Source organism: Epinephelus lanceolatus, chromosome 4, assembly GCF_041903045.1.
Source record: "Epinephelus lanceolatus isolate andai-2023 chromosome 4, ASM4190304v1, whole genome shotgun sequence".
In the NCBI taxonomy this organism is placed as follows: Eukaryota; Metazoa; Chordata; class Actinopteri; order Perciformes; family Serranidae; genus Epinephelus; species Epinephelus lanceolatus.
This window is the reverse complement of record NC_135737.1, coordinates 2074587-2101076: the sequence shown is the minus strand read 5'-3', so window position 1 is coordinate 2101076 and position 26490 is coordinate 2074587. Positions and strand designations below refer to the sequence as shown.

The 26490-nt window shown below is 40.6% G+C and overlaps 2 protein-coding genes across 9 annotated transcripts in view; both read right to left on the bottom strand.

The window, feature by feature from the left end:
• bcas3 (BCAS3 microtubule associated cell migration factor) overlaps positions 1 to 26490 on the bottom strand; it is an 877760-nt gene that overhangs the window by 629859 nt on the left and 221411 nt on the right. For all 8 annotated transcript variants that reach the window (XM_078166843.1, XM_078166844.1, XM_078166849.1 and 5 more), the window contains exon 15: positions 12249 to 12585. In XM_078166843.1, the coding sequence (XP_078022969.1) occupies positions 12249 to 12585 (337 nt within the window). The remainder of the gene's footprint in view (positions 1 to 12248; positions 12586 to 26490) is intronic.
• Positions 4009 to 7507, bottom strand: LOC144462714 (uncharacterized). The gene is made up of 2 exons (XM_078166850.1): positions 5084 to 7507; positions 4009 to 4988 (listed from the first exon to the last, which is right to left on the bottom strand). Exons 1-2 carry the CDS (start codon positions 5183 to 5185, stop codon positions 4629 to 4631), a joined length of 462 nt encoding a protein of 153 aa, XP_078022976.1. The 5' UTR covers positions 5186 to 7507; the 3' UTR covers positions 4009 to 4628.

Here is a 26490-nt window from a genome sequence, read left to right as displayed (position 1 = left end):
CTTTTAGAAAGCTATTTGTTATTTGTTTGCTATTTGCTACTTCCTATTTCCTACTGGCAAACAATTTTTAGGTGAAATTATTTAAATATATACAGGATTTAAATGTGGTGCTGCATTCTATGTGTCCAATAATGTTTATGACTTATAAGAGCCAAACACTGCTCAGAAAAAAAAAAAAAACATCTTCATTTTGACAGTAGTTTAAAAAATGTAAAATATGACATCTAAAGGAAAAAAAAAAACCCTCCTCCATCATCTTCTGAAGACAATAACAGGAGGAAATAAAATGGCAAAAAGAAAAGGAGTACAACTAAGAGGTCTCTACAGTCAACAGCAACATGTTCGGCTGCCTCTTCCAAAAACTAAATCCAAAGGAGAGCTGCAAGTTGTTTTAGGTGGAGGAAGTGACCATTCATTTAAAAAGCCAGAGAAATCAACCTGCACTTTCTTTGTTGTTAGATTGTATCAAAGCAAAACCCTTGCAGCACAACTCAAGCTTTTCAAGTCCTTTCCTCTCTGTTTGTGCGGCCTGGCTGCTCTGCTCCTCCCTCTCCAAACTGCTGGGAAACCTGACCACACAGCGCCACACAGAGGACAACTGCAGTACTAAAACACAGTACTAAAAACTGCTGCCAAGCTTTAATGTAAAAGTCCATGACCTATTGTTTATATATTCTTCATTATTAATGATTTAGATGATTAATGATTTTGGAGCATCCCACCGAGATGCAATACCACAACACAGTTGTCCACAGATTAAGAAAAGAAAGCAATGTTGTCAGTGAAATAAGAGTCTGAAATCCATCAGGCAGGAGTGCCAGACGAAGGACAGGGTCAAAGAGAGGCAGTCACTCTGACCCCTCTGCCTTTACTCAGTATGATCTCTTCTGAGCTGAGCTATACACAGCACAAATTTGGACAAACTACTGACTTTGTTTAGCTGGGGACAACCTGACAATGTTTGTATTCTCACTCTGAAATGTCATTTCAGTGATCTGATGTTGAATAAAAATGCAAATCTTCCATTTAACCAGTAAAAGATATTTTACCTGAGCACGAGAACAATTACTTTATTTTACAGATGTGAAGATGTAATTATTGAACTATGGACAGAAACAATGGAATGTATTGTCACAAGAGAAATTCAAAGCTACATCTGGAAACTTGAATACTTGTGTGTTCTGTTGTTCTGCCTTTACTTTTTAGATAACTGTACCAACTGTGTGAATGCCTACAGAGTGCCAATACAAAAACATGACAACAATATATCTGGTTGTATTTGGCTGTTGTTTCAAATTAATGAGAGGGAATACTTAAATGTAATACTGTAATTTTAAATAATCTTTGCATCAACATAATGGAGTAGATATTTAAGTTTCTGGATCAGCCAGAAAAAGACATTCAGATTGTATCACGTGAGCTTCCTCAATTTGATTGTTTGATTTTTTTTCTTATTGCCCATTTCAGTTTTGGGTTGGGGGTTGTGTCATTGCTGACCATGCTGTGGTTACCTGGGTGAGGCTACAGTAGCAACATCAAAGCAACTATAATGGGATGTAGAAGTAAGAAAAAAGTTTAAATTAAAGAGCGATGTTAAAGTAAAGAAAACCATGATGAACATGTGGGCCTGCGGTAGCTTTTCGAATGCTGGATAGCTCAGTCTCAGGCTATACACTGATCCAAGTCAGACAGCTCATCATGATGACTGGAATCTGGAAAAGTCATCTATCTTACTGTTTCATACTGTTTACACATTTTAACATGCTAACTTTCTCTGTTAAAACCATCTACTATCTGTGTGAAACAGAGCTTTTGACATATTCAACTTTTGTCTGTAACTGTTTAACTTAAAGTACCAATACTGTCAAAAGCAGGGTCACAGTAAGGTCACATACATACATGTTACACACCAGCAGTTATGAAGTAATGTTTCCTTGGCATCGACCTCAGCAGAGAGTTGGTGTTTTTTCACCACAGGACGATGACTGATGAAGGGGAGCGCTGGAGGAGCAGGGAGGCGAGATAAAACAAAAGTCCAAACCCAAATAAGCAAGCCGTCAGCCTCTAATAGCAGAAAGGAAGTATCCCTTTATCAACAAGTGAATTAACAGTTTCCCGTCACACCTTGTTTTTTGCCTCCCCCTTTCTCTGTGAACCAGCGCCAGGGCCCAGATGGCCCAGTGATCGGACCACCATGGCTTCTGCTCGGTGAGGAAACAAATCTGTTGCACTGACTAATAGCCTCGTGTTGATGTTTTATGGTTGGAAAGTGTACGACCAGAGCTGTGTATACACACAAAAGGCACCCACGCATGTTAAAAAATGCACACCAGGTCATAACTGTCATGAGTGTCGCAGAAAAGGGGAAAGCGGACCAGTTTCATGAATTTCATTCTGAAAGTAGAAAAACTGACCCCTTATCAGTAGATAACAGCCACATCTCCATCTACTGCACTAGAGGGCAAAGTACAACACTTCACAAAGAAATATGAACACAGATCAAATGAAAAAAAATCAATGATGGTTTTAAAACTATTGTGATCATGTTGTTTTTAGAGTGATCAAAAACTGTGGTTGGATCTAAAAAGCATCTGAATAATAAAACTCTGCAGTGGCTGCCATAAGCCTGGTATAGCCTCAATAACCTCTGCCCTGTGCAAAGAAACTGCACTTACTAATCAAGCCTTGTATGTGCTGGGGCGCAGACAAACCACATTTTACAGTGTGGAATGGTCACATTATAGGTCATTGCCTCAAATGACAATACATCGATCACACAGAGGAAAGGCTTTGGTTAAAAAAAAAAAGGGGGGCGGGGGTACTGCATTCAGGGACGTAAATAGCCATTCCAGATTTTAACAGTAACAAGAAGACGGCCAATTGCAGCCTCTATTTTTAGTCTTGCCGGTGGCCTGGGCCGGCAGCTTTAAGACGGATGTGTACTTTTCTACAGTTCCTTCCCAAAAATCAACGTTGTCCACGCTGGCGACAATCACAGAGCAGCTGTTGTGGCTAGGTGGCCCTGCCCCGGCTTGCCTCACCCTGCTGCTTTCTGCCAGCCTATAAAAACTGCCTTCACTGCCCAAAATTCACACCCGGCTTGCAAAAACAGACGGAAATCAGACAAAAAAGCAGATGTGACTCAGTGTGTTTGCATGTGAAAATTGCACAAATTAAGAGTTTTTATCAATGCTGGTGGCAGCGGTAGTGGTGGAGGGGGATGGATTTCTAAATTTAAATACAGCAGGATGTCTTGGAGCAAATATCCATAAAATGACAGACACACAGAGACCTGATGTAGGCTACATGATCTTGGCCCACAGAGATCTCACTGGTGAACTGATAATGACCTGCAACATGCACTTTTTGGCACTTTATGGTTTGCACCATGGGATTATATGCTTGCTCTTGATGATTATGATGATGACAATCTTCTTTTGGTGCAGGAGCTTGTGTGAAAGGTCTAATTTATTATCAATTAAATTCTCCCAGAAAAAACGCATATATGCACCAGACAGAAATAAAACTGCATAGTCCATCGTTAACATTTTGAACTTACAAAGTGCTAGAAACTATATAAATTGTTACACCATAGGAACACAAAGAAAAGAAAAATGATTCACTCGTAGGTCACACAGTGAGGAGCTTTGTGTTAAGAAAGCAGTGTGAAACCGACTAGTTTCTTGTTGACTAAGGTACTGTAATAACCGCTAATTAATGCTTAATAAGCACAAATTAACAGTTAATGAGCATATTATATCGTCTTATAAGATGATATAATATGCTCATTAACATTAATAAGACTAGACTAAGTGTTTATTACAGCACAACTGACCGAGTTATTATTGCTTATAGGAGCATTATAAGCACTTAATAGAAACTTTGGTAACAGTTTATAAACCGACACTAAATATTAATAAGATGTATATTTACATTAATCATAATTTATAAGGGTTAATTATAGAATAATAACCACATTTATTACTGGTTTATAGACACTATAAGACCTTATAAGATGAAATTAATAAGGTGTTTATTAACATTAATGAGACTATAAAAAGTTAATATAAATACCATATTACGGTTAATAAATGCTGTGACAGTGTCGTATAAAGGTTAATAAACTATTAATATGCACTTATTAACAGCTCATAATGCATCTTTGCAGCTACTGGATCTAAAGTGGGAACAGTGTCTTGTTGACCTTATGCACTCACTGAAGTTAATAGTTCTATTATTTATGCACCTATTGCAACATCCAGATATCAATCATTATTTCAACATTAAAGAATTCTGATGCGTTCTTTTCACTCTAGTATGTTATTATTTTCTTTAGCAAAGGATCATGGGAATCTCATTTCCTCAAAATGGCATACTAAGACAAACATGAGTTATCTGAACTTAAAAATTTGAGCAGATTGATTCAGAGTTAGCTGCTTTATTCACTCGTGATGAGAATTCAGCCTACCAATGGTGGTGAAAACACAACATAAGGACATATTTCCTTTTCATATTGATTTTTAATGCAACCACTATTGTCAGAAACAGGAAAAAAGGATTGAAACCCTAATAGTTGAGTTCTAAAAAAATGACAGATCTGAGTTCATTTGGCTTTTTCAAAAGTTTTGTTACTTAGACTGACTGTTCGTGAATATAGTGTTCCAGAAACCTCCCTGTAACCCATCAGTTTTCTGAAAGTGAGTGACAAAAGTCTCAACATCAGCCAGGCCAAAGGTGGCCAGGTCAGTGATGTCTTCAGGCCAGTTGCTTAGGTCATACATGGTGGCAGCGGCCTTCAAGACACCCTTATCAAGATTGCCAAATCGTGTGGTGAGGTTGTCACGAAGGCCAATGATTAGTTTATCTTTCACTTTGTGGAAGTCATCATCATCCACTTGTTTCCTGTTGAGTTTTACACCAGAGAAGGTGTTTCCGGGAAAAGGTCCCACTTCATCTAGGAACTGCTTCAGATGCTGACCTGGGACTGTCTGAAATACAGAAGGAAAAAAAACTTTCACTGTCACGATTGCTAAACATACACCATAGCATATTAAATCCTCTCTAGGGAGTTTATTTTGTTTACCTGCATGGCTACAAGAGCCAGGGTCATCTTCTGCAGTCCATCTGACACCATCTGCAATGTCAGCCCATCCCTCTGAAAGAGAAGGCTCAGAATTAAACCCATGAACACAACTAACTTCGCTTGTTTTTAATCCACAGCCTAGTACTGAATTACTCTCACAATGGTTTCACAAGACTGACAATAAAATACTTACACACTGAGCCTGACACAAACTTCAATTGCAAAAATGTATTAAACGCTCCTTTAATTTTACTGACAGAGAGGAAGGAAGTCAGGCTATGGCGTTAGCAAATCAGCAGGAGTTAGCATGAACATGACACAGCCTATATCCATTAGCCTGCTCAACATAACACACAGCTCATCAATGCTCCTAACACATTAAATCTGCTCATCCTGCTTCACACATTTACTGTCACTCTTGTATCTCAACCATATGCATCTTCACACACATTTCACTCACTTTAACTCACACAGAACGTCATTAGCGATGCACTTAGCTCCCGAATCTATTTCTAGCGGCACCCTCCAGGAGCTTACCTTGAGGAAATTTAGAAAACATGACTGGCTGCTAGTTCATGTATGACCTTCATCTCTGTAGCTAAAGTTGCTAGCCTAATTATTACTGACTGAACCGAATAACTGTTACACCTCTTCTGATTAACTGTAACGTTACCGTCATTATCATAAACATCAAAATTTAGAACCCACAGTCACATTTTATAACTTTGTAAGGCCATCATGTACATGATTAGCTTGGTTGCTAGTGTTAGCTATCGCAAAGAACTAGAACTAGCTAAAAATCAACAAGCTAACGTTAGCCTATAGCCTACTTTAACAAACTAACTTACCACAGGGGCAGAAACAGATGAAACATCGTCTTCAGAGTCCCGAAGCCAAGTGTAGCATTCTACTCCAACTGGAGCGGCACTGGTGGAGCTTGCATCAGTTTTTTCAACCATCTCAGCATTGCTAGGTTCTGTGCTCTGATGTGGAATGGCAAGCATAGCTGGCGAGTGGCACCCAGCGTGACCATCATGCAACGAGTTGAGTTCTGTGTGTGTGCACGCGTGCACGTGTGGAGCCAGATCAGGTGCAGCAAAAGCCACTGTATTTTTGCTGTTTATAAGTTTTTACTGAAATTATTTAAGCGACAAATGCGACATTCAGATACCCATACGTAATGACGTTGTAAATAACACCCATTTTGATATTGCTTTGACTTGTTTTTTTTGCTGTCCCAGAATTGTCCCAGATACATCATCTTTTTTGTCCCAGTAGCAATTTTTATAGTCCCCGGGACGTCGGGACACCGTTAGTTTCGAGCCCTGAGAGCATGTTAATAATTTATTAACCTTTATACGACACTGTTCCCACTTTAGATCCGGTAGCTGCAAAGGATCATTATTAACTATTAATAACACCTTATTAATTTAATCTGATAGGGTCTTATAGTGTCTTATAAACCAGTAATAAATGTGGTTATTGTTCTATAATTGACCCTTATAAATCATAATTAATGTAAATAGACATCTTATTAATTAATATTTAGGATAGCTTTATAAACTGTTATCAAGTTTCTATTAAGTGCTTATAATGCTCCTATATGCAATAATAACTGTGTTAATTATGCTTAGACTTAACACTTATAGTCTTATTAATGGTAATAAACATCTTATTCTGTCTTATAAGTGTTTATTAACTGTTAATTAGTGCTTATTACGCATTAATTAACACACCTTAATATAAAGTGTTACCTAAAATATTAATATGCAAACCTTCAGTTTCTTCTGAGGAGTCAAGCAAATACTTCAGTGCAACTCGAATTAAAGTATTTTATGCCGACCTGCTCCTTTATGTATTTTACCAGAAGAAAATGATACCAGATGTAGATAGTTTATCTTCTTCAAATGTACACATGCACACACACACACTCAATAAGGTATCACTGTGAGGACTAATTGTTGACAGGTAGCCCTAATGCTCTGTTTTGAAACTAAAGTGTGATTTACGACCATGCTCTCCAAGACCCTAGCTTTCAGCGCTGCTGCTACTACAAATGTATCTTTCTCTCCCTCTCTGCAATGCTCCTCCTTTATTTCCCCTGTTCTACCTCTCCTTCATTCTCCTCAATTGCACCTCATTACTTTGTTCACTCACTTTCACCACCTACCCCACTTTGATGTTTCTGTCCCTCTCTGTCTCTCATCGTAGCAGAGCGATGACTCTCCAATGTCAGACATCCATTTTTGATGGTCTATTTTTTGTAGTGTGGAGGAGAGAGAGAGAGAGAGAGAGAGAGAGAGAGTGTGTGTGTGTGTGTGCGTATTTTAGTACAGGGGTTACAAAGGGGTCTGAATCTAGACAAGGAAAACATGATGAAGAGAGGAAGCAATCATGCAAGCCTGTGTGTGTGTGTGTGTGTGTGTGTGTACATATACAGGATACATGGTATTTTTTTTGCTTATATCCAATATGTCCATAAACAGGCCACAACTTTTGGCCTGTACTGTATATACATATATATATATATATATATATATATATATATATATATATACAGTACAGGCCAAAAGTTTGGACACACCTTCTCATTCAATGCGTTTTCTTTATTTTCATGACTATTTACATTGTAGATTCTCACTGAAGGCATCAAAACTATGAATGAACACATGTGGAGTTATGTACTTAACAAAAAAAGGTGAAATAACTGAAAACATGTTTTATATTCTAGTTTCTTCAAAATAGCCACCCTTTGCTCTGATTACTGCTTTGCACACTCTTGGCATTCTCTCCATGAGCTTCAAGAGGTAGTCACCTGAAATGGTTTCCACTTCACAGGTGTGCCTTATCAGGGTTAATTAGTGGAATTTCTTGCTTTATCAATGGGGTTGGGACCATCAGTTGTGTTGTGCAGAAGTCAGGTTAATACACAGCCGACAGCCCTATTGGACAACTGTTAAAATTCATATTATGGCAAGAACCAATCAGCTAACTAAAGAAAAATGAGTGGCCATCATTACTTTAAGAAATGAAGGTCAGTCAGTCCGGAAAATTGCAAAAACTTTAAATGTGTCCCCAAGTGGAGTCGCAAAAACCATCAAGCGCTACAACGAAACTGGCACACATGAGGACCGACCCAGGAAAGGAAGACCAAGAGTCACCTCTGCTTCTGAGGATAAGTTCATCCGAGTCACCAGCCTCAGAAATCGCAAGTTAACAGCAGCTCAGATCAGAGACCAGATGAATGCCACACAGAGTTCTAGCAGCAGACCCATCTCTAGAACAACTGTTAAGAGGAGACTGCGCCAATCAGGCCTTCATGGTCAAATAGCTGCTAGGAAACCACTGCTAAGGAAAGGCAACAAGCAGAAGAGATTTGTTTGGGCCAAGAAACACGAGGAATGGACATTAGACCAGTGGAAATCTGTGCTTTGGTCTGATGAGTCCAAATTTGAGATCTTTGGTTCCAACCGCCGTGTCTTTGTGAGACGCAGAAAAGGTGAACGGATGGATTCCACATGCCTGGTTCCCACTGTGAAGCATGGAGGAGGAGGTGTGATGGTGTGGGGGTGTTTTGCTGGTGACACTGTTGGGGATTTATTCAAAATTGAAGGCACACTGAACCAGCATGGCTACCACAGCATCCTGCAGCGACATGCCATCCCATCCGGTTTGCGTTTAGTTGGACCATCATTTATTTTTCAACAGGACAATGACCCCAAACACACCTCCAGGCTGTGTAAGGGCTATCTGACCAAGAAGGAGAGTGATGGAGTGCTGCGGCAGATGACCTGGCCTCCACAGTCACCGGACCTGAACCCAATCGAGATGGTTTGGGGTGAGCTGGACCGCAGAGTGAAGGCAAAGGGGCCAACAAGTGCTAAACACCTCTGGGAACTCCTTCAAGACTGTTGGAAAACCATTTCAGGTGACTACCTCTTGAAGCTCATGGAGAGAATGCCAAGAGTGTGCAAAGCAGTAATCAGAGCAAAGGGTGGCTATTTTGAAGAAACTAGAATATAAAACATGTTTTCAGTTATTTCACCTTTTTTTGTTAAGTACATAACTCCACATGTGTTCATTCATAGTTTTGATGCCTTCAGTGAGAATCTACAATGTAAATAGTCATGAAAATAAAGAAAACGCATTGAATGAGAAGGTGTGTCCAAACTTTTGGCCTGTACTGTGTATATATATATATATATATATATATATATATATATATACACATATATATGTATATATAACCATCCTTAAAGCTCCAGTAGGCAACATTGTTTTGGTATAATTGAGTAAAAATATCCTCTAAGCATAATGTAAATCAAGTGGTCTGAGACAAACAATAGGTTTCTGCACCTCACCATGGTGCCGATGTGCATCAACCAATCAAAGGTCAGCTCAGAGCACTGCGTTCCTATTGGCTGTTCTACTGCATATGCGCGTTCCTGTGCCGCCGGCAGAAGGGGAGAGCAAGTGGCAATGGCAAACAGTGCACCAGGTAAAATAGCTATTCCAGCATTGGCTACAACTGCCTACACGGCTAAACCCAAAAAAAGGAAGACAGAACTCAGTTCCCCGGAACCCTGGAGGGAGGGGAAGGATGAGGTGGGGCCGGGCCCGGCCGGAGGGCGCGAGGGTTGGCCGTGGGAGCGGAGCCAAGGGCTCTCCACGGGGAGAGCGAGAGCCGAGCCTCGGGGTATATGTGCGGGACCGCGAGGGAGGGATGGGGCGGGCTGCTGCACGGTGAGGGAGAGCTGGGCTCGGGAGTATGTGCGGGACCGCGAGGGAGGGATGGGGAGGGCTGCTGCGTGGTGAGGGAGAGCCGAGGCTCCCAGAGAGGGAGAAATAGAACCAAGTAGGATAAAATACTCGCATGCTCGTCTGGTAGGAGGGGCTCAGGGAGGAGACAAACGAAACCTAACTCAGATGAGACTCAAAAATCAACCGTTTTCAGGCTTTCTACCTACTGCTGCTTTAACACACATATATGTATATTGTAAATATATATATATATATATGTGTGTGTGTGTGTGTGTGTGTATGTGTTCACAGAAAAGTAACCATCTAGTGGATTAAGTACCTGACAAATTGTGATACTAATCACGCTCACACAAAAATCCAGTCAATTCAATATTGCCCATAATGGCTTACAACAATGACAGATATAAAAGAGATACAGATGGTACTGAAAGGGCTCCAGTCAAACATGATCCAAAATGCTGTCAACCTGAACAAATCCATTGTCACTGGCAAATTCAGAATGTGCTACCAAATAACAGTCGCCATCGAAAAGAGCAATACTACATGGTACTTTTCCTGCACTTGACAGTTTTCACTCGCAGTTTACACACACTGGTGATTATGAGAGAGCACATGTTTTGAGTGGGCTTTTTCCAGTCAGGTATTAGACTGACTAGACTAGACTAGACTAGACTAGAACACAGACACAAGACAGGACATTAAAATAACTGTTTAACTAGTAACCAAGCTTGAGTGGACTGACATATTTGATGTCATGGTGGGGTACACTTCCCACAGAATATCACTCTGTGATATACTGGTGAATTCTCAGGCATGTGGTTCTCTGAAGTGTTGATCAATTTCTTGACCTTGCTCTGGCTGCAGTTCACCTATCAAAGGTCAGGAATATTCTTGGAAATCCATAACTAATGAGAACTGTGATATTTCACACCAATACTTCTGGGCTCAAGCAGTGTAGCTGACACACAATGTGTGTGTGTTATCAGTGTTTATATATGTCAACTAGGGACACACAGACAGTGTGAGCAGCTTGCACTGCTGTTTGACAAACAGGGTAGACAAGGTTGTGGCAGACAGATCACAGTCCCTGGAAAAGAGCTACTGAGATGTAGCTGGCCTGAGGCAAATTCTATTACCTAATGTGTTAAAAATTCTGCCGCTCTACAGAAATTTTTAGCCTCTTCTCTGCTAATTTGGCTTATTGTTTTGGTTGTACAGCACATTCACTGTATGGCTCAGCTCTTATCAACCTCAGCTTTCTTAAAAAAAAAAAAAAAAAAAAGCTGTGATTTACATCTAACAGATAAAGAGCAAGACACTTTTCTCAGGAGTTGGTAATCAAAAATGAACTAAAACAAGAGTGAGTATTGAAGTTTCTTTATCAGGTGGCCAGAGACACTGCTCCAAATGAAAGCTGACTCTCTGTGTCTGCTGAGTGTGTCAGAAGTCAAGTGTTTTCTAGCACATTTGTAATGATAACTTTATGAGTCAGGAATTTAGTAACTGAGTATCTGTGAGCTTGTTTTGATCACCAGCTGTGACAAAGTCGTGACAGCTGGTTTTGTTTTTATGTTGTGAGTCTGTGTGTGTGTGTGTGTGTGTGTGTGTGTGACAACAACAAGATGTGGCCCTGGAGATGGCTACTACTGCTCTATTTACTTGGAATCTACTGTGGACATCTTTAGATCTCCAGCCTAAATAAGGATACAGCATATTCTACTACATTCAAAGATGGCTGACAGCCAGGTTGAAGGCCAGTAATATCGAGGCCCAAAAGCTTACAAATAGCACTAAAAGGCTATCTGACCACTCAAAACTCAATACATGATACAGCGACTACAATACATCAAATGTGGTATAAAAAAAAAGAATTAAACTATTCTTCTAAGCTCTAATAAAATGGCAAAATAAATATATTTGTTGAGTATTTTGCCTCATATCAAGATCATGAACATTTATCAATCACAATTATTAATCCATCTCTTGGATTAAAAACAAAATGTACTGGGGTGTCGGTGGCTTAGTGGTAGAGCAGGCGCCCCATGTACAAGGCTGTTGCCGCAGCGGCCTGGGTTCGAATCCAGCTTGTGGCCCTTTGCTGCTTGTCATCCCCTCTCTCTCCCCCGTTCATACCTACCTGCCCTGTGCATTAAAGGCAAAAATGCTCAAAAAAAATCTTAAAAAAAAACCCAAAAAACAACAAAAGCAAAACGTACTGACAAACGCAAAAACTTAGTTTCTTAAGCATTCTATTAATTGTTAACATGTCATATTATGACACTGTTAACTCCAGATAACCTCCCCTGTGCTGCCATGCAGCAAATGCTTGCTGAGATGCCATCCTGGACATGCAAACAGGCAACATCATCAGCATCATCCCTTGTCCTCCCTCCAAGCTCCTCACCGTGCAGTGGAGACCCTGAGGGACTGCTGGACAGGCCAGGAATGGGGCTACAGCGGCCCCCGATGCCACCTCCTCCGCCTAGGATGCAGCCACCCCCTCCTATGCCTCCTGTACCAGCTCCTCCTCCTAACGCAGCCACCCTGTTTAGTTCCTGTTCAATCTCCTCCAGGCCAGCACTCTTCTGGAAGCGAGACATCCGGTTGACCACCCGTGGGGACATGTGCGTGCGAGCACAGGCTGCACCACCATAGGGGTTGACGGGAAATACATGGGTCGTGCCACGGAGAGTGCTGATGGCTACCCAGCGACTGTCCTGACTGAAACACATGTCCTGGACCTGGACAGAGACAGAACAGGTACAGAAGGAGGGGAAAGAGGGTGGGGAAAGTAGGAAGATGAGACAGAGAATGTGCAGAACAAATTAAGGATGAAATTGAAATGAAACTCTGTGGTGCTGCTCCTCTTCTCCATATTTGAACAACCTCATAAATGTCTTGTGTTGTACTCATCCAACAGGAAAAAGTTCTTAAACAGTCCTTACATCTTGAAACAAAACTATAAAACATGATGTTTGGAGATTTGCTTGTCTAATATTATTTCAAAAAGCCCAGCGGTGTCAGCAAAGCATACAAGGTCAGTTAACAGTTAAATCCCAGCATCATGTTGGAAGAGTTAAATACTTAATGAAGGTATCAATGGTATCAATGTTCATTATTATTATTTAACATACTATACTATTCTGATTTCTAGTCTGATTTGTATTATCCCAAGCCCGTTTTTTGCATTTGTGGTGCCCCCTAGAGGTCAACTTGAATGAAACTCTCAGGATATGTTCCTGGTACCTTTTAAGACATTGCTTGAAAGGTTTGTGATGATTGACCAAAAAGTTGTGGAGTTATGTGCTGAGCCACACCCCTCTGCAGTTCATTGGTCAATGTCTTCAAAAAGCAATGAAATATCAAAAACAGTAAAAGCATTGGTGATAAAATTCTGGAAAAAAATCTCACACCATTCTGCTGATTTCAGGTACATTCTCAAATATTTCGGTGACATTTGGTTCAAAATGAGATGAAATAGAAAATGTTGTCCATACAGTACAAATTACAACAAGATAATGAATATCACTGTGAGCTAACCGTTAAACCGATCTGAACACCAATTGAAACATGTAACATCTAGTATCCAAAGAATATGTGTGTCAACTGTGGTTGCATTTAGATGAAGACTTCTGGAGATATTGATCTTAATTAATTTTGGATATTCTACAAAATGACGGACTTCTGAATTGACTATAAGTTGCAGTGCAGCAAACTTTTCTCAGCTATGTAGGACACACTGGTAATTGATTATGATTTTTTTCAAGTATGGAATGTGAAATGTCTTGACATTTAGATTTAATGGAATAAGCCATGCCCCCTTTTAAGCAATAATTTTTAAATTTTGTGCATCAACTGAGACATGTTCAAATGATGCAAACCAAGTTTCGTACAAATATCTCTAGCTGATTATGAGATGTCAACTTTTTGCATATGTAGCACCCCTTATTAGTCGATTTGAATCAAACTTTCAGGGAATGATTCACATACTTCTGTAGACATTTCCCACAAGTTTTGTGATGATTGGCTCAATGGTTAAGGAGTAAAATCCAATTAATGTGCTGAGCCATGCTCCCTCTAAATGTCACTGGTCAGTATCATCAAAACACAATGACATATCAAAAAGCTTTTGAAGAGCTTCATCCCATGATGATCCACACAAAGTTTGGTACAAATCAGACCTATGCCTTAGGAGGATATGTCAGAAATCTGAGATATGTCAGAAGGCAGACCTTGAGGGTTCTTGAGGTTTTCGTAGAACCCTTTCACCTGAACATGTGTGTTGAATTTCAAGTCAATCTGACATATGGTGCAAGGGCGGTGGCCTTTCAAAACAAAATTTCTTCTAACCTTCATTATGGTGCCCCAATCTGGCCTATTGCCATTATATTTCTTGAGCACCATTTGCACACAACTTCCAATCACTGATGAAAATTGAATGTCTCTACAATGTACCATCGGAATTTGCAAAAACATTTCTGAGTAATATTCATATAAAAAATTCAGTTATTGAAACAAAAATCTGAAAATACACATATTGCATCTAGACAGCATGGAGATGTTGGTAATTTATTTGTAACAATGATTGATTTGCTCTATAAGTGAAAAACTGATGTTTAAAATTGCCATTTTTACATTGAATCCAATTGTTCACATTAGAGCAAAATTCAAAATGTTGTCAAAAATTCAGTTTTTGAGATAAAATTCTGAAATTTTCCACACATCATCTACCATGACTCTAGAATTTTGTCACTTTTTTCATGAACACTGAAGATTTATTTAGCAAGAATTTGCATGTATATGTTTACAGTCAAACATTTTGATGCACTGTAGGCTCAATTTTTGATCAATCAAAAATCTGAGAAACTTAGTTTTTGTAGGACAGTCTGAAGATGCTCTGTAGCAACTTTGGTGTCAATTGAGCAAAAATTGTGGGAGGAGATAGGTTTAAGAAGTTTTACAGTTTTTGAAAAAAAAAAAAAACAGTGATGAACTTCATAATTTTTAATAGGTTTAAATGTACACACGTTTCTTCAGTATTGGGGCTACAGTTTGAGTTTTGTTCTGAATTTTCAAAGTTTTGAACTTTAGATGCTTGCTGTAGCGCCACCATCAGGACTATTGGCTTGAGTTTACAGCTGAGGATATCTGGCATGAGACTGGACCTTTGTGCAAAGTTTGGTGAGTTTTCACCCATGGGAAGTATGATTTCCTCAGAAGAAGAAAGAAGAAAGAAGAAGAATACCTAGGATTACAATAGTGTCCTGGCAGCTTAGCTGCCTGGACCCTAATAATAAAACAGGACAAAAACAATGGGGTTTTAGCCCTTCGGGCTTGATCCCCTAATAAAAATAATTATAATAAAAAATGATAATAATAAGAAGAATGCATTTTATTTGTAGGTGCCTTTCAAAGTACTCAAGGACACCTTACAAGACACATTTTAAAACAAGCAGCGATGCATCCATAGATCATAAAGTCAAACAAATTGGTTATGAATAGTAATAAGTTAATAAAATAACTAGACAAAAATCATAATAGTAAAAACTAGGTATAAAATCAACATCAGTGCAAATTTCAGTGTGTGCATCACCATTAAATCAGACCGAATACGCCAGCTTAAAAAGGCGTGTTTTCAGACAGGATTTAAAGGTCGAAAGGGAGTCAATATTGTGAATGTCATGGGGGAGAGAGTTCCAAAGGCGAAGGTCAGAATGGCTGAAGGCTCTAGAAGCCATGGTAGTCAAGCAGGCAGATGGTGATGTGAGCTGGATTGCAGAAGAGGATCTAAGAGTACTGGAGGGTGTGTAGATATGAAGGAGTTCCGTCAGATACAGAGGAGGTTAGGTTATGAATGGCCTTAACGGTGAGAAACAAAGTCTTCCCATTATGATATTTAACAGGAAGCCAGTGAAGCTGCTGAAGAACGGCAGTGATATGATTTATAGAGAGGGTTCTAGTAATGATACAGGCAGCTGAATTCTGGACCAACAAGAGTTTATGAAGACACCTGAGAGGGAAACCAAAGAGGACAGTTGCAATAATCAATATCACCAAAGGGTGAACAAGAGTAGCGGTGCTGTTCAGCGTAAGCAACGTGTGAAGACAATTAATATTGCGTAAATTTAAGTACACTGAACAAAAATATAAACGCAACACTTTTGTTTTTGCTCCCATTTTTCGTGAGCTGGACTCAAAGATCTAAAACTTTTTCTACATACACAAAAGACCATTTCCCTTGAATATTGTTCACAAATCTGTCTAAATCTGTGTTAGTGAGCACTTCTCCTTTGCCGAGATAATCCATCCCACCTCACAGGTGTGGCATATCAAGATGCTGATTATTGCAGAGGTGGCCACAATAAAAGGCCACTCTAAAATGTTCAGTTTTATCACACAGCACAATGCCACAGATGTCGCAAGTTTTGAGGGAGCGTGCAATTGGCATGCTGACTGCAGGAATGTCCACCAGAGCTGTTGCCTGTCAATTGAATGTTCATTTCTCTACCGTAAGCCGTCTCCAAAGGCGTTTCAGACAATTTGGCAGTACATCCAACTGGCCTCACAACCGCAGACCACATGTAACCACACCAGCCCAGGACCTCCACATCCAGCATGTTCACCTCCAAGATCGTCTGAGACCAGCCACCCGGACAGCTGCTGCAACAATCGGTTAGCATAACCAAAGAATTTCTGCACAAACTGTCAGAAACCGTCTCAGGGAAGCTCATCTGCATGCTCGTCATCCTCATCGGGGTCTCGACCTGACTGCAGTTCGTCGTCGTAACCGACTTGAGTGGGCAAATGCTCACATTCGATGGCGTCTGGCACGTTGGAGAGGTGTTCTCTTCACGGATGAATCCCGGTTTTCACTGTTCAGGGCAGATGGCAGACAGCGTGTGTGGCGTCGTGTGGGTGAGCCATTTGCTGATGTCAACGTTGTGGATCGAGTGGCCCATGGTGGCGGTGGGGTTATGGTATGGGCAAGCGTATGTTATGGACAACGAACACAGGTGCATTTTATTGATGGCATTTTGAATGCACAGAGATACCGTGACAAGATCCTGAGGCCCATTGTTGTGCCATTCATCCACGACCATCCCCTCATGTTGCAGCATGATAATGCACGGCCCCATGTTGCAAGGATCTGTACACAATTCCTGGAAGCTGAAAACATCCCAGTTCTTGCATGGCCAGCATACTCACCGGACATGTCACCCACTGAGCATGTTTGAGATGCTCTGGATCGATGTATACGACAGCGTGTTCCAGTTCCTGCCAATATCCAGCTACTTCGCACAGCCATTGAAGAGGAGTGGACCAACATACCACAGGCTATAATCAACAACCTGATCAACTCTATGCGAAGGAGATGTGCTGCACTGCGTGAGGCAAATGGTGGTCACACCAGATACTGACTGGTTTTCTGACCCCCCCAGACCCCCCCAATAAAGCAAAACTGCACATTTCAGAGTGGCCTTTTATTGTGGCCAGCCTAAGGCACACCTGTGCAATATTCATGCTGTCTAATCAGCATCTTGATATGCCACACCTGTGAGGTGGGATGGATTATCTCGGCAAAGGAGAAGTGCTCACTAACACAGATTTAGACAGATTTGTGAACAATATTTGAGGGAAATGGTCTTTTGTGTATGTAGAAAAAGTTTTAGATCTTTGAGTCCAGCTCACGAAAAATGGGAGCAAAAACAAAAGTGTTGCGTTTATATTTTTGTTCAGTGTACACAGACCAAGTTACATTCATCTTATCATACATCATATCATCACACATCTTCTTGCATCATTGGCTGCTGCTTCATAATTGTCCATGTTTCCTGATAGTTCCGGTAATCCATTGCTTCTGGTTGTGGAAAGAACATCCTAAACTCAACAAGACAGCCGCAGGGTCGCTCTTCCTGAACGCAGGCAGCACTGCACTGCACAGTATAGCAGTTTTCCACAGCAAGGCCGGGAGAACCTCATATTTCTGAAGTTACACAAGTCCTTATTCACTGTAAAGTACACCGCTCCTCTTCTTCTCTCACTAGAGTTTTCTGCTCTGTTAGAATGGCAAATAGAAAAGGAGCCACTGTCCCGGCTTTAGCAAAGTCTCCAGTCCAGTTTATTTTCAACATCTGTACAATGACTAGCTGCATGATAGTTCAGCTGTTATCCATTCTTCTCCATCTTCCTCAAAGTTTACTGATGTTTACATTTGAAAACCTCACCTTGGCTAAGTAGCAGCTAGCTAGCTAGAAGTTGCAAAATAGACAAAAGAGCCAAAGTTAAGCACAAATTTAGTGGAGCTGACAGAGAGGCAGCTGGAAGCGTTCACGCCTCATGATGTCATTATTGAGTGCCTCAAAGAACAATGTACAGACCAAGATAACAGACTCTTAACCTGAAGGGAAGGACAGACTTTGGAGTTGTCAGTGGTCAGAGAGACGCTATGCGGTTTAGCCAAAGCAGATTTAGTACCTACAAGGGGAACCTCAGTTTTATTGCTATTAAGTTTGAGAAAGTTGCATGTTAACCAAGATTTAATTTTTCAATAAGCAGTCATAAAGAGAAGTGGGTGTAAGAGTGGAAGTAGGCTTGATGGATGGGTAGAGCTGGGTGTCATCTGCGTAGCAATGGAATTGGATGCTGAATTTCCAAGAAAACATGGCCAAGAGATAGAAGGAAATGAATAGAAGGGGCCCAAGACAGAACCCTGAGGAACACCACTAGTAACTGGAAAAGAGTGTGAGATCGGATCTAAACCAGGCAAGAGTGATGCCCATGATTCCAGTGGAATCTAATACCTCGAGGAGGATGTTATGTGAGATGGTAGGCTGTACTCAGATTGAGAAGGATGAGTATAGTTCAAAGCCCAGATTCAGCTGCCATCAACAGATCATTACTGATTTTCACTAAATCCCCGTTTCCACCAAACACTTTCGGTATGGTACCTTGGGAACCAAAAGTACCCTTCAGACATGGTACATAGACCCTAGCGTTTCCTCTGCAAACAGTAACCTTAAATGTGTGCGGGGTTATTGTCACTCACTGCTCCATCGAGCACTCACTGTATAACAGAAAAAAGTGTACCGAACTGAACTGAACTGTACCGTACTGCTCAGTGGAAACTGGGCTTAAGGCTATCTCCACACTGTGAAAAGAGAAAAAACAGACTGAAACTGTTCAAACACATTGTTGTCTCTCAGGCGTAGAGAGCTCAGTGTGGACCTGAGCTGCAACTGTTCTTCAAGTATTTTAGAGATAAATGGTGAATTTGAAACCATTCAGGTGGTTAGGATTTGCACCAGGTTTCTTGAGTGTTGAGGTTGTTGTTGCAGCAGTTTTGAGAGATGAGGGAACAAGACCAGAGGTAAGGGAGGAATGTATGATCTCAGTTATGAAGGAGGAAATGGAAGGAAGACAGCCTTTAACTAGTGAGTGGGAAGGGGTTCTAACAGGCACATACATGATTTGGATTTACAAATCAGATATTTCAGCAGCATTTAGAAGTTAAAAATATTCTTTTTCTTATTAATGTAAACATTTTAGTGCATTTGTAGAAACAGGGCCCTGTTCTGACATCCACTGACAGAGTGTAAGAAAGAGAGTGATGGGGATTACTGACTGGCTTTGTTTGTGCCGGTGAATGATAATGTGCTAGTTAGGTTTTAATTTACTTTCAATATAAATAACAATTTCTGATGGCAGTATATTGTGACCGACTCTCCTTGCACAAGAATTCACAAACAATAACTAACACTACCTCCCAGATACCTGATCCAGGTCTGCTTTCAGCAGCTCCACCCAACTTAATTTAGTAAGTAAAATGAACTGGATGGATATTTTGTAAATAGGCAAAATATGTTTTTTATGGTATTCTTCACCACTGAGCACAGAAAAATATGCACACTGGGAATAAACTGCGTTAAACTCCAGTCTGCCACAAAATTGCCACACAGATAAACAAACCTGTCTGACAGTGCTTAACCAAAGTCAAGCAGGGTGAGAGGATTACACAATAACTTCTGACAAAGGTGACAATGTGAGATGAGCTTTGCTGTTAAAATAAATGGCTAAGAAAAAAGTAAAGAGTTGAGGGTATCCTTTGTCCTTCTCTAACAGTGACTGAATCTTAGACACTTGCGAGTTGGGATCTCCCGGAGCATGTTAGACATACAGGAAACCACTCAGATAGGTTGCAAGAGACAATACAAGCAAAGGAGAGTAGAAGAGAGAAGATGAAAAAAAGACAAAGGAGTGAGATGAAAGACTGATGAGGCAACAGCGTGCTGAAACAGCTTCTATCATTCCATATACTGTAAATAATAGAGGCCGGAGAAAGTGGATGGTACTGGAGAAAAATAAAAGGAAAAGGTCCAGGAGAAAGTTACGATGAGGAATGTCTAACTCTTTAGCCAGCAAGTCGGCTAATCAAAGAGACAGCTCTGTACCTGCAGGCCTCTCTAATCTTTTGCCAGGTCAGACTTGGTAATTCTACCCAGCAATGACAGATAATAGGGCATCCTCTGCATACCAGATAGTTACTTTACTCCACAAAGATGAGTGAAAGAGAAGGCCTGACCTCTGCTTGGGCTGGTTAGGGATGACTTGGACATGAAAAAAGGCTACTTTGTGTGTACTGTAATTGTTCATAATAGACCTGTCACAGCTCCAACTGTAAATGGGTGCCTGGACTTTACTGTCAAATCCCTTTTATCAAGCAGGGGATTACCTGAAGGGTGGTTGTGATTGTATAGCCACAGTGTGACAACCATGAAGATACCAAACAGTTTTCAAATGTTGTCTTAAAAAGGTGGAATGTAACTGCATTCAGTCACATGTTGGTGTTGGCGTCGCAGTTGCACATTCCAGAGAGGCTGGAAAGCTCTCCATCCTGTCCTGGTGCACAATGTAGTTCATGACATTCTTGCTGCAGCCAGCAGCTCCATAACTTGGTTGCTTGCTTGCTGACAGAAAGTTCCCCACCCTTTGGAGGCCAATTTTTTGCCCAAGGGCGCTTGGCATGGCAGTTGTAGCTATTGCAAATTCACATTTGTTTTTTAAATCAGTGAAACTGAGTAGGTTCTTCTGTGTACCTGAGAAAAACTCAGAAGGAATGATAAGCATGTGACAAAGGGATAAGACTGAAGAGAGAGGGCAGGCATACACCTGATTAGCATAAGAAAAGGGATATAATGATAAAAAATAAAATAATGGAGTTTGATCAGTGCCAATACTGACCTTATTTAGTGGTTCACCCATGAAATGATCGATCCATTTGTTACTAACCAGAATGTAATGCAGTATTTACAATTCAGTCCCATGATCTCTTGTGTGTATTATCTCTGAAAACGTGCATGTGTGTGTGTGTGTGTGTCTCTGTCTCTATCTCTGTCTGCTGGCAGCTAATCTGCAAAAGTGCAGATGGTGCAGCTAAACTACTGAACCAATCAGCCTCATACTTTATGTGCAGCATTCATGATTGTATGCTCAAGGACTGGTTGCAATGACTTAAAATTTCTGAAAGAGCTGTTTTATTGACAGTTTGATGCCTTCACCAACAACTGATTCCTCACTCCTAACTGGTCAATAAGGGCCGTTTTAGAGAAATCAACTCGGCTAAAAACAATAAGCCTTACTGTCTGTTGCAGGCCACATATTGGCCTTTGTCGTGGGTAAAAAAAACTGATATCCATAGAACAGTTTGGTCTCATTTTGAACCGGGGCATCTGCTGATTCATTCCATACCCAATATGTTATGATCCACTTAAGTCCACTAAATCCACTTAAGACACGATACAACATGAATTAATCTTCATGCCCTGTTATCTTCAATGCCATCTTGACTGTAAGGGCGCCAGGAGGGACAATTCCGCTGGGCTGGGCAGTGCTGTGCTGCGGTCCGGCTGCTATGGTTACAAGCATCTGCCGTGTGTGTGTGTGTGTTTGTGTTCTGTCTGGTGCAAGGCATCATACCACACTTAAAAGGTTTCAGATGTAGAACATTTTGCTTGCCAAATTTTGTAGATTTGGTAAACTGAAACCCTTTTGTTTTTTTCCTGTTTCATTATCATTAGGGGTTCAAGCCCGAAGGGCTGAAACCCTTTTGTTTTTGTCCTGTTTTATTTTTATTTTTGTTATTATTATTATTATTATTATTATTATTATTATTATTATTATTACTATTGTTAATATTATTGCTATTGTTATTATTATTATTCAGAAATGTTTTTGCAAATTCCCGTGAGATGGTACATCGTAGAGACATGAGATTTTCACCAATCATTGGAAGTTGTGTGCAAATGGTGCTAAAAATATTAAAATGCCAATAAGCCAGATGGGGGCACTATAATTAAGGTCAGGGGAAATATGGATTTGAAAGGCCACCACCCTTGCACTGTATGTCAGATTGACTTGAAACTTTTAACACATTGTCAGTTGAAGAATTTCTACAAAAGCCTAAAGACCCCAAAAGGTCTGTCCACTAGATTGTCCGCCATATTGTATTTTGTGAAAAACACCATTTGTACGAAACTTGGTTTGCATCATCTTGGGTCGTGTCTCAGTTGATGCACAAAATTGGAAAATTATTGCTTATTACATTAAATATAAATTTCTGGACATTTCACAGTCCATACTTCAACAAATCATAATAAATCACCAGTGTGTCCTACACAGCTGAAATTGAATGGTGACAAAACTTTGTCGCGCTGCAACCCATAGTCAATTCAGAGGTCCGTCACTCTATATTTTTAAGATTATACAAAATCAATTAACATCAATATCTCCAAAAGTCTTCATCTACATGCAACCACCATTGCCACAAAAATTATTTGGATACCAGATGTCACTTGTTTCAAATAGTGTTCAGATGGGTTTAACGGTCAGCTCACAGTGCTATGTATTTTGTCTATCTTGTTGTAATTTGTACTGTATGCACATTTTCTTTTTCGTGTAATTTTCAACCAAATGTCACCAAAATATTTGACAATATACCTGAAATCTGCAGAATGATGTGCGATTATTTTCAGAAATTTATCACCAACACTTTTAGTATTATTGATATCTGACTGCTTTTTGAGGATATTCACCAATGAACTTTAAAGTGGGCGTGGCTCAGCAAATGACTCCACAACGTTTGGGCCAATCAAACCCTGCAACCAATTTACAGTTACCAGGAACATATCCTGAAAGTTTAATTCAAATTGACCCCTAGGGGCACCACTAATACAGAAAATGGGAGTGCAATAACACAAATCAGACTAAAAATCTGACATTGATTGTCCTATCATTACAAAACTTGCAGGGTATGTTGAATGATAATTATGAAACACGTGTATTATTTTCAAATCGGTCAATGGAGGGGGCAGAAGTTCTAAGTGCAATGTCCTTCCACAAAATTCAGCCATAACTCAATGAAGGTTTTTTCAAACATCACTAAACTTGGTGGACTTTTTTAAGTAAGCCATTAAAGCATGTCCCCAAAATGTTCCTGCAGTTGACCGATAGATAGTGACAGTGCTGCCAAGGAAAAAGGGCGTAGCTTCGTAAAGATTTGGACATAAATTAATCAGTATCTGTCTGATTGTCATAAAACCTGTTGTTTATATTTAATGCAGATGTCCTGTACTGTCAAAGGTCTTTTTTCTACCCAGCTTTAAAGTATTAAATGTCCATGCTGGCTTGAACTCCGGAATTGCCGCTTGCAGCTATATTTTTTCCTTGATGTTTCTGCCTCTTCCATGAGTAAATAAGCAGTTAAATGGTTTCCTTTTTTTGTCTATTTCAATTGTGTGTCTTGTTGTTATTTGCTATGTTGTTGTGCTGTAGCCTACAGACAAAGTTATACTGTTTAAAGTCCAGTGTTAAATGACATGGACTAAAAATTTGTGGCTATGTTTTAGTAATTAAAAATACATTCATCCTCATAATTATATCATATGTTATCTATATTTCACATACAGTGCCTGTAGCAGGAAAACTCTATCTACTCTGTGCAACGTGCCGCAGCTCCATCAAAAATAGAGGAAGAGGGACATCTGGGATTATTCTGAAATGTGCTGTGCAGCGTGTGCTGAAGCTACGAGAACTGTCTAGAGTGGTCACGATCAGCCTGGGTGACCGTTTGGTCACCTGGTGGGGATCTGCATTCTTCTGAGTACATTTTTCTCGTTCTTTCCTGTCTTTGTTTGCACAGTGTTGTATATCTTTGCACAGTACCACCCCCTATGGGTCAGCGGAATAGAGGGAGACCACTGGCAGGACTTTGTTATCGTGACACCTTCATGCAAACAAAACCAGGACTCACTCACAGTAAAACAGCTCCATAGCGCTACTGGAGGTCAAAAACTCCTGAGTAAAAGCTTAAAAACAGTGTCATGTATATATCACAGTCACACCCCTTTGAGAGCCTACAAGGTGTGGACACCCAGTCGAAATGAACTAAACTGCTGACTGTGAAAGTGTTGTCATTGTTAATGTGATCAATCTGCTGATGGACGGTTGAGACAGACCCCAGTCATCACTGTTGTACTGTTGCATTTTTCCAGTTTTCCAAATATCTTAGTATTGTGATAATTTTATTTCTGGCATTATGTGTGCATCCCTATTGACATCAACCACACATCCCTGCACCATGTAATCCGTAGCATTTCATTTACTCAGCATCATCCAGCATTTAGAGAATATTTCTCCAACCTCTGTATTTCCACCACTCTCTCCCCTGCTTAAGAAACTCTTAAAAGCGTCTTAAAAGTCCTTCTCCCTGCTCATAACAGTTTTTCACCATAGGAGCTATTTTAAGGTCTAAGATGCTCTGTGAATAACTTTTATCTCTACAAGGACATAGTCTTTACTTTAAAGGGAAATTCTAAAGGCCAAAACATACTGGCTGCGTACGACGCACGTCAAAACAGCCACCCCCATTATTGTCTATTTACAAACCCACACCGGCAGCGGCTCGACGCGCGTCGACGTGCCGTGCCGCGGCACTTTACGCTATTGTCCTATTTTTCCAGCGTCGCCGCCCTTGAAAAAGCGCTATTTTGTACTTCCCAGCCTAGCAGACTGGAGTGTGCAATAGAAATCCGGTTGATGCCCCACAGCGCGACGCTTTTTGTGTGTGTTGGAGGCGGCACTTGACTCGCGTCAATGACGCCGCCATCATATGACACCGCCGGTGTGTTTTGGCCTTAAGAAAACATTACAATTCTACAATTTTTCCTGGAATTTTGTTACTAGGCGCAACTCTTTGTTCTAGGAAGCTTTGTGAACACAGCCCCAGATGTCCAACTACCTCTGACCTCTTACCATGGAACCATAGCTTACTTATTTTATTGGCGTACTAGTGATGTTGCTTGCAGTATTTTGAAAGATGAGCTGGGGAAACCAACAGGATGCACTTCTACATTTAATGATCTGCCCTTTCATCCTGCTGTTCTGCTGAAGTGTTTGTCATACACATTTTCACATGTAAAAAGCTGGTTAGACACCCAGTTACCCATATGTGACCAAGCTATAGCAGATATTTGGGCCAGGAAAGGCTAAATGGATTTCCATACCCAAATTGCAGAAAGCAGGTTCCAAACTTACAAAGTACTGAATAAATCAGGTTTCTGCAAAAAAACAACAACAACAACAGTAGCCTGGTTACTTAGGTGCTTATAAACACACAGACAGGATCAGCCTTCAAAACTCATATCACTGCAATCACAGCTGACCATGCAGGGCTGCAAAGTCTAGCAGTAATGGTGTGCCACCCTTGTAACCTCAGTGACTAGCGCTCTACAATTTTCCCCAATGGCTCCACTCTCATCTACACTCTGGTCCTCCTCAAGTCCCTTACAGCTGTTATCAGCTGCAGGTCTGTTTACCTGGCTTTGGGTCACTGACAGCCACCTGCGTGTTTGGCCGCTAGAGACAGATAAGGTGTCTCTCCACCCACCTTACTGAAGACCTTATCACTTCTCACTGTGTGTGCGTGTGTGTGTGTGTGTGTGCGTGCGTGCGTGCGTGCGTGCGTGCGTGACAGTGTGTGTTGATAACCCCTGGCCCAAGCACTAGGCTACGGCCGGCTTTCAGTGTTTACAGCAAGCTGGATCAAAGCAGACTCCACGGGCAGCCGGTCAGCGGACCTGCGGTTTGGTCATACATTAACTATAGGCAGGCTGTGACAATGTGTGTGTGTGATAGTGCGTTTTCCCAGTCAATAATCCTGAACCGAACAAGGCCTTAAGTGGTTTTGTTGAGTAAGCACTTCTAACTTGCACTTCAAAGTCACTGAGTGTCATGGCTGAGATCATCTGGGAGAATTAAAAAAAAAAAGAAAAAAAAAAAAAAAAAAGCACAAAATATCTTAACTTGGAAGGTTACAGCTGCATTTATTATGTATTTATATTTTTAATATATGATTTCTATTATCAAATTAATTTCCATTTCCCTGCTCATTTCAATAGGTCCGCTCTTATATAAAATTCAGATGTATTTTGTATCCATGTGGGCACCAGTGCTCTCTCTAGAGGTTTTGACAGTTAGCACTAGGACAGGTACCTGCTGTTGTTCTAAAGCCTAGTTTGGCCCGTTCACCATCATGGTCAATAGTTCCGGCAGCAGCATGTGACAGCTCCTAGAATTTAAGGATTTTAACCCAA

What these genes read in the sequence shown, in the direction of transcription:
- LOC144462714 (XM_078166850.1), bottom strand. Translation starts at nt 5,185, where the DNA reads ATGGGTTTAATTCTGAGCCTTCTCTTTCAGAGGGATGGGCTGACATTG. An exon ending in TGGCTCTTGTAGCCATGCAG is followed by an intron (nt 4,989 to 5,083) that starts GTAAACAAAATA and finishes TCTGTATTTCAG; the next exon opens with ACAGTCCCAGGTCAGCATCT.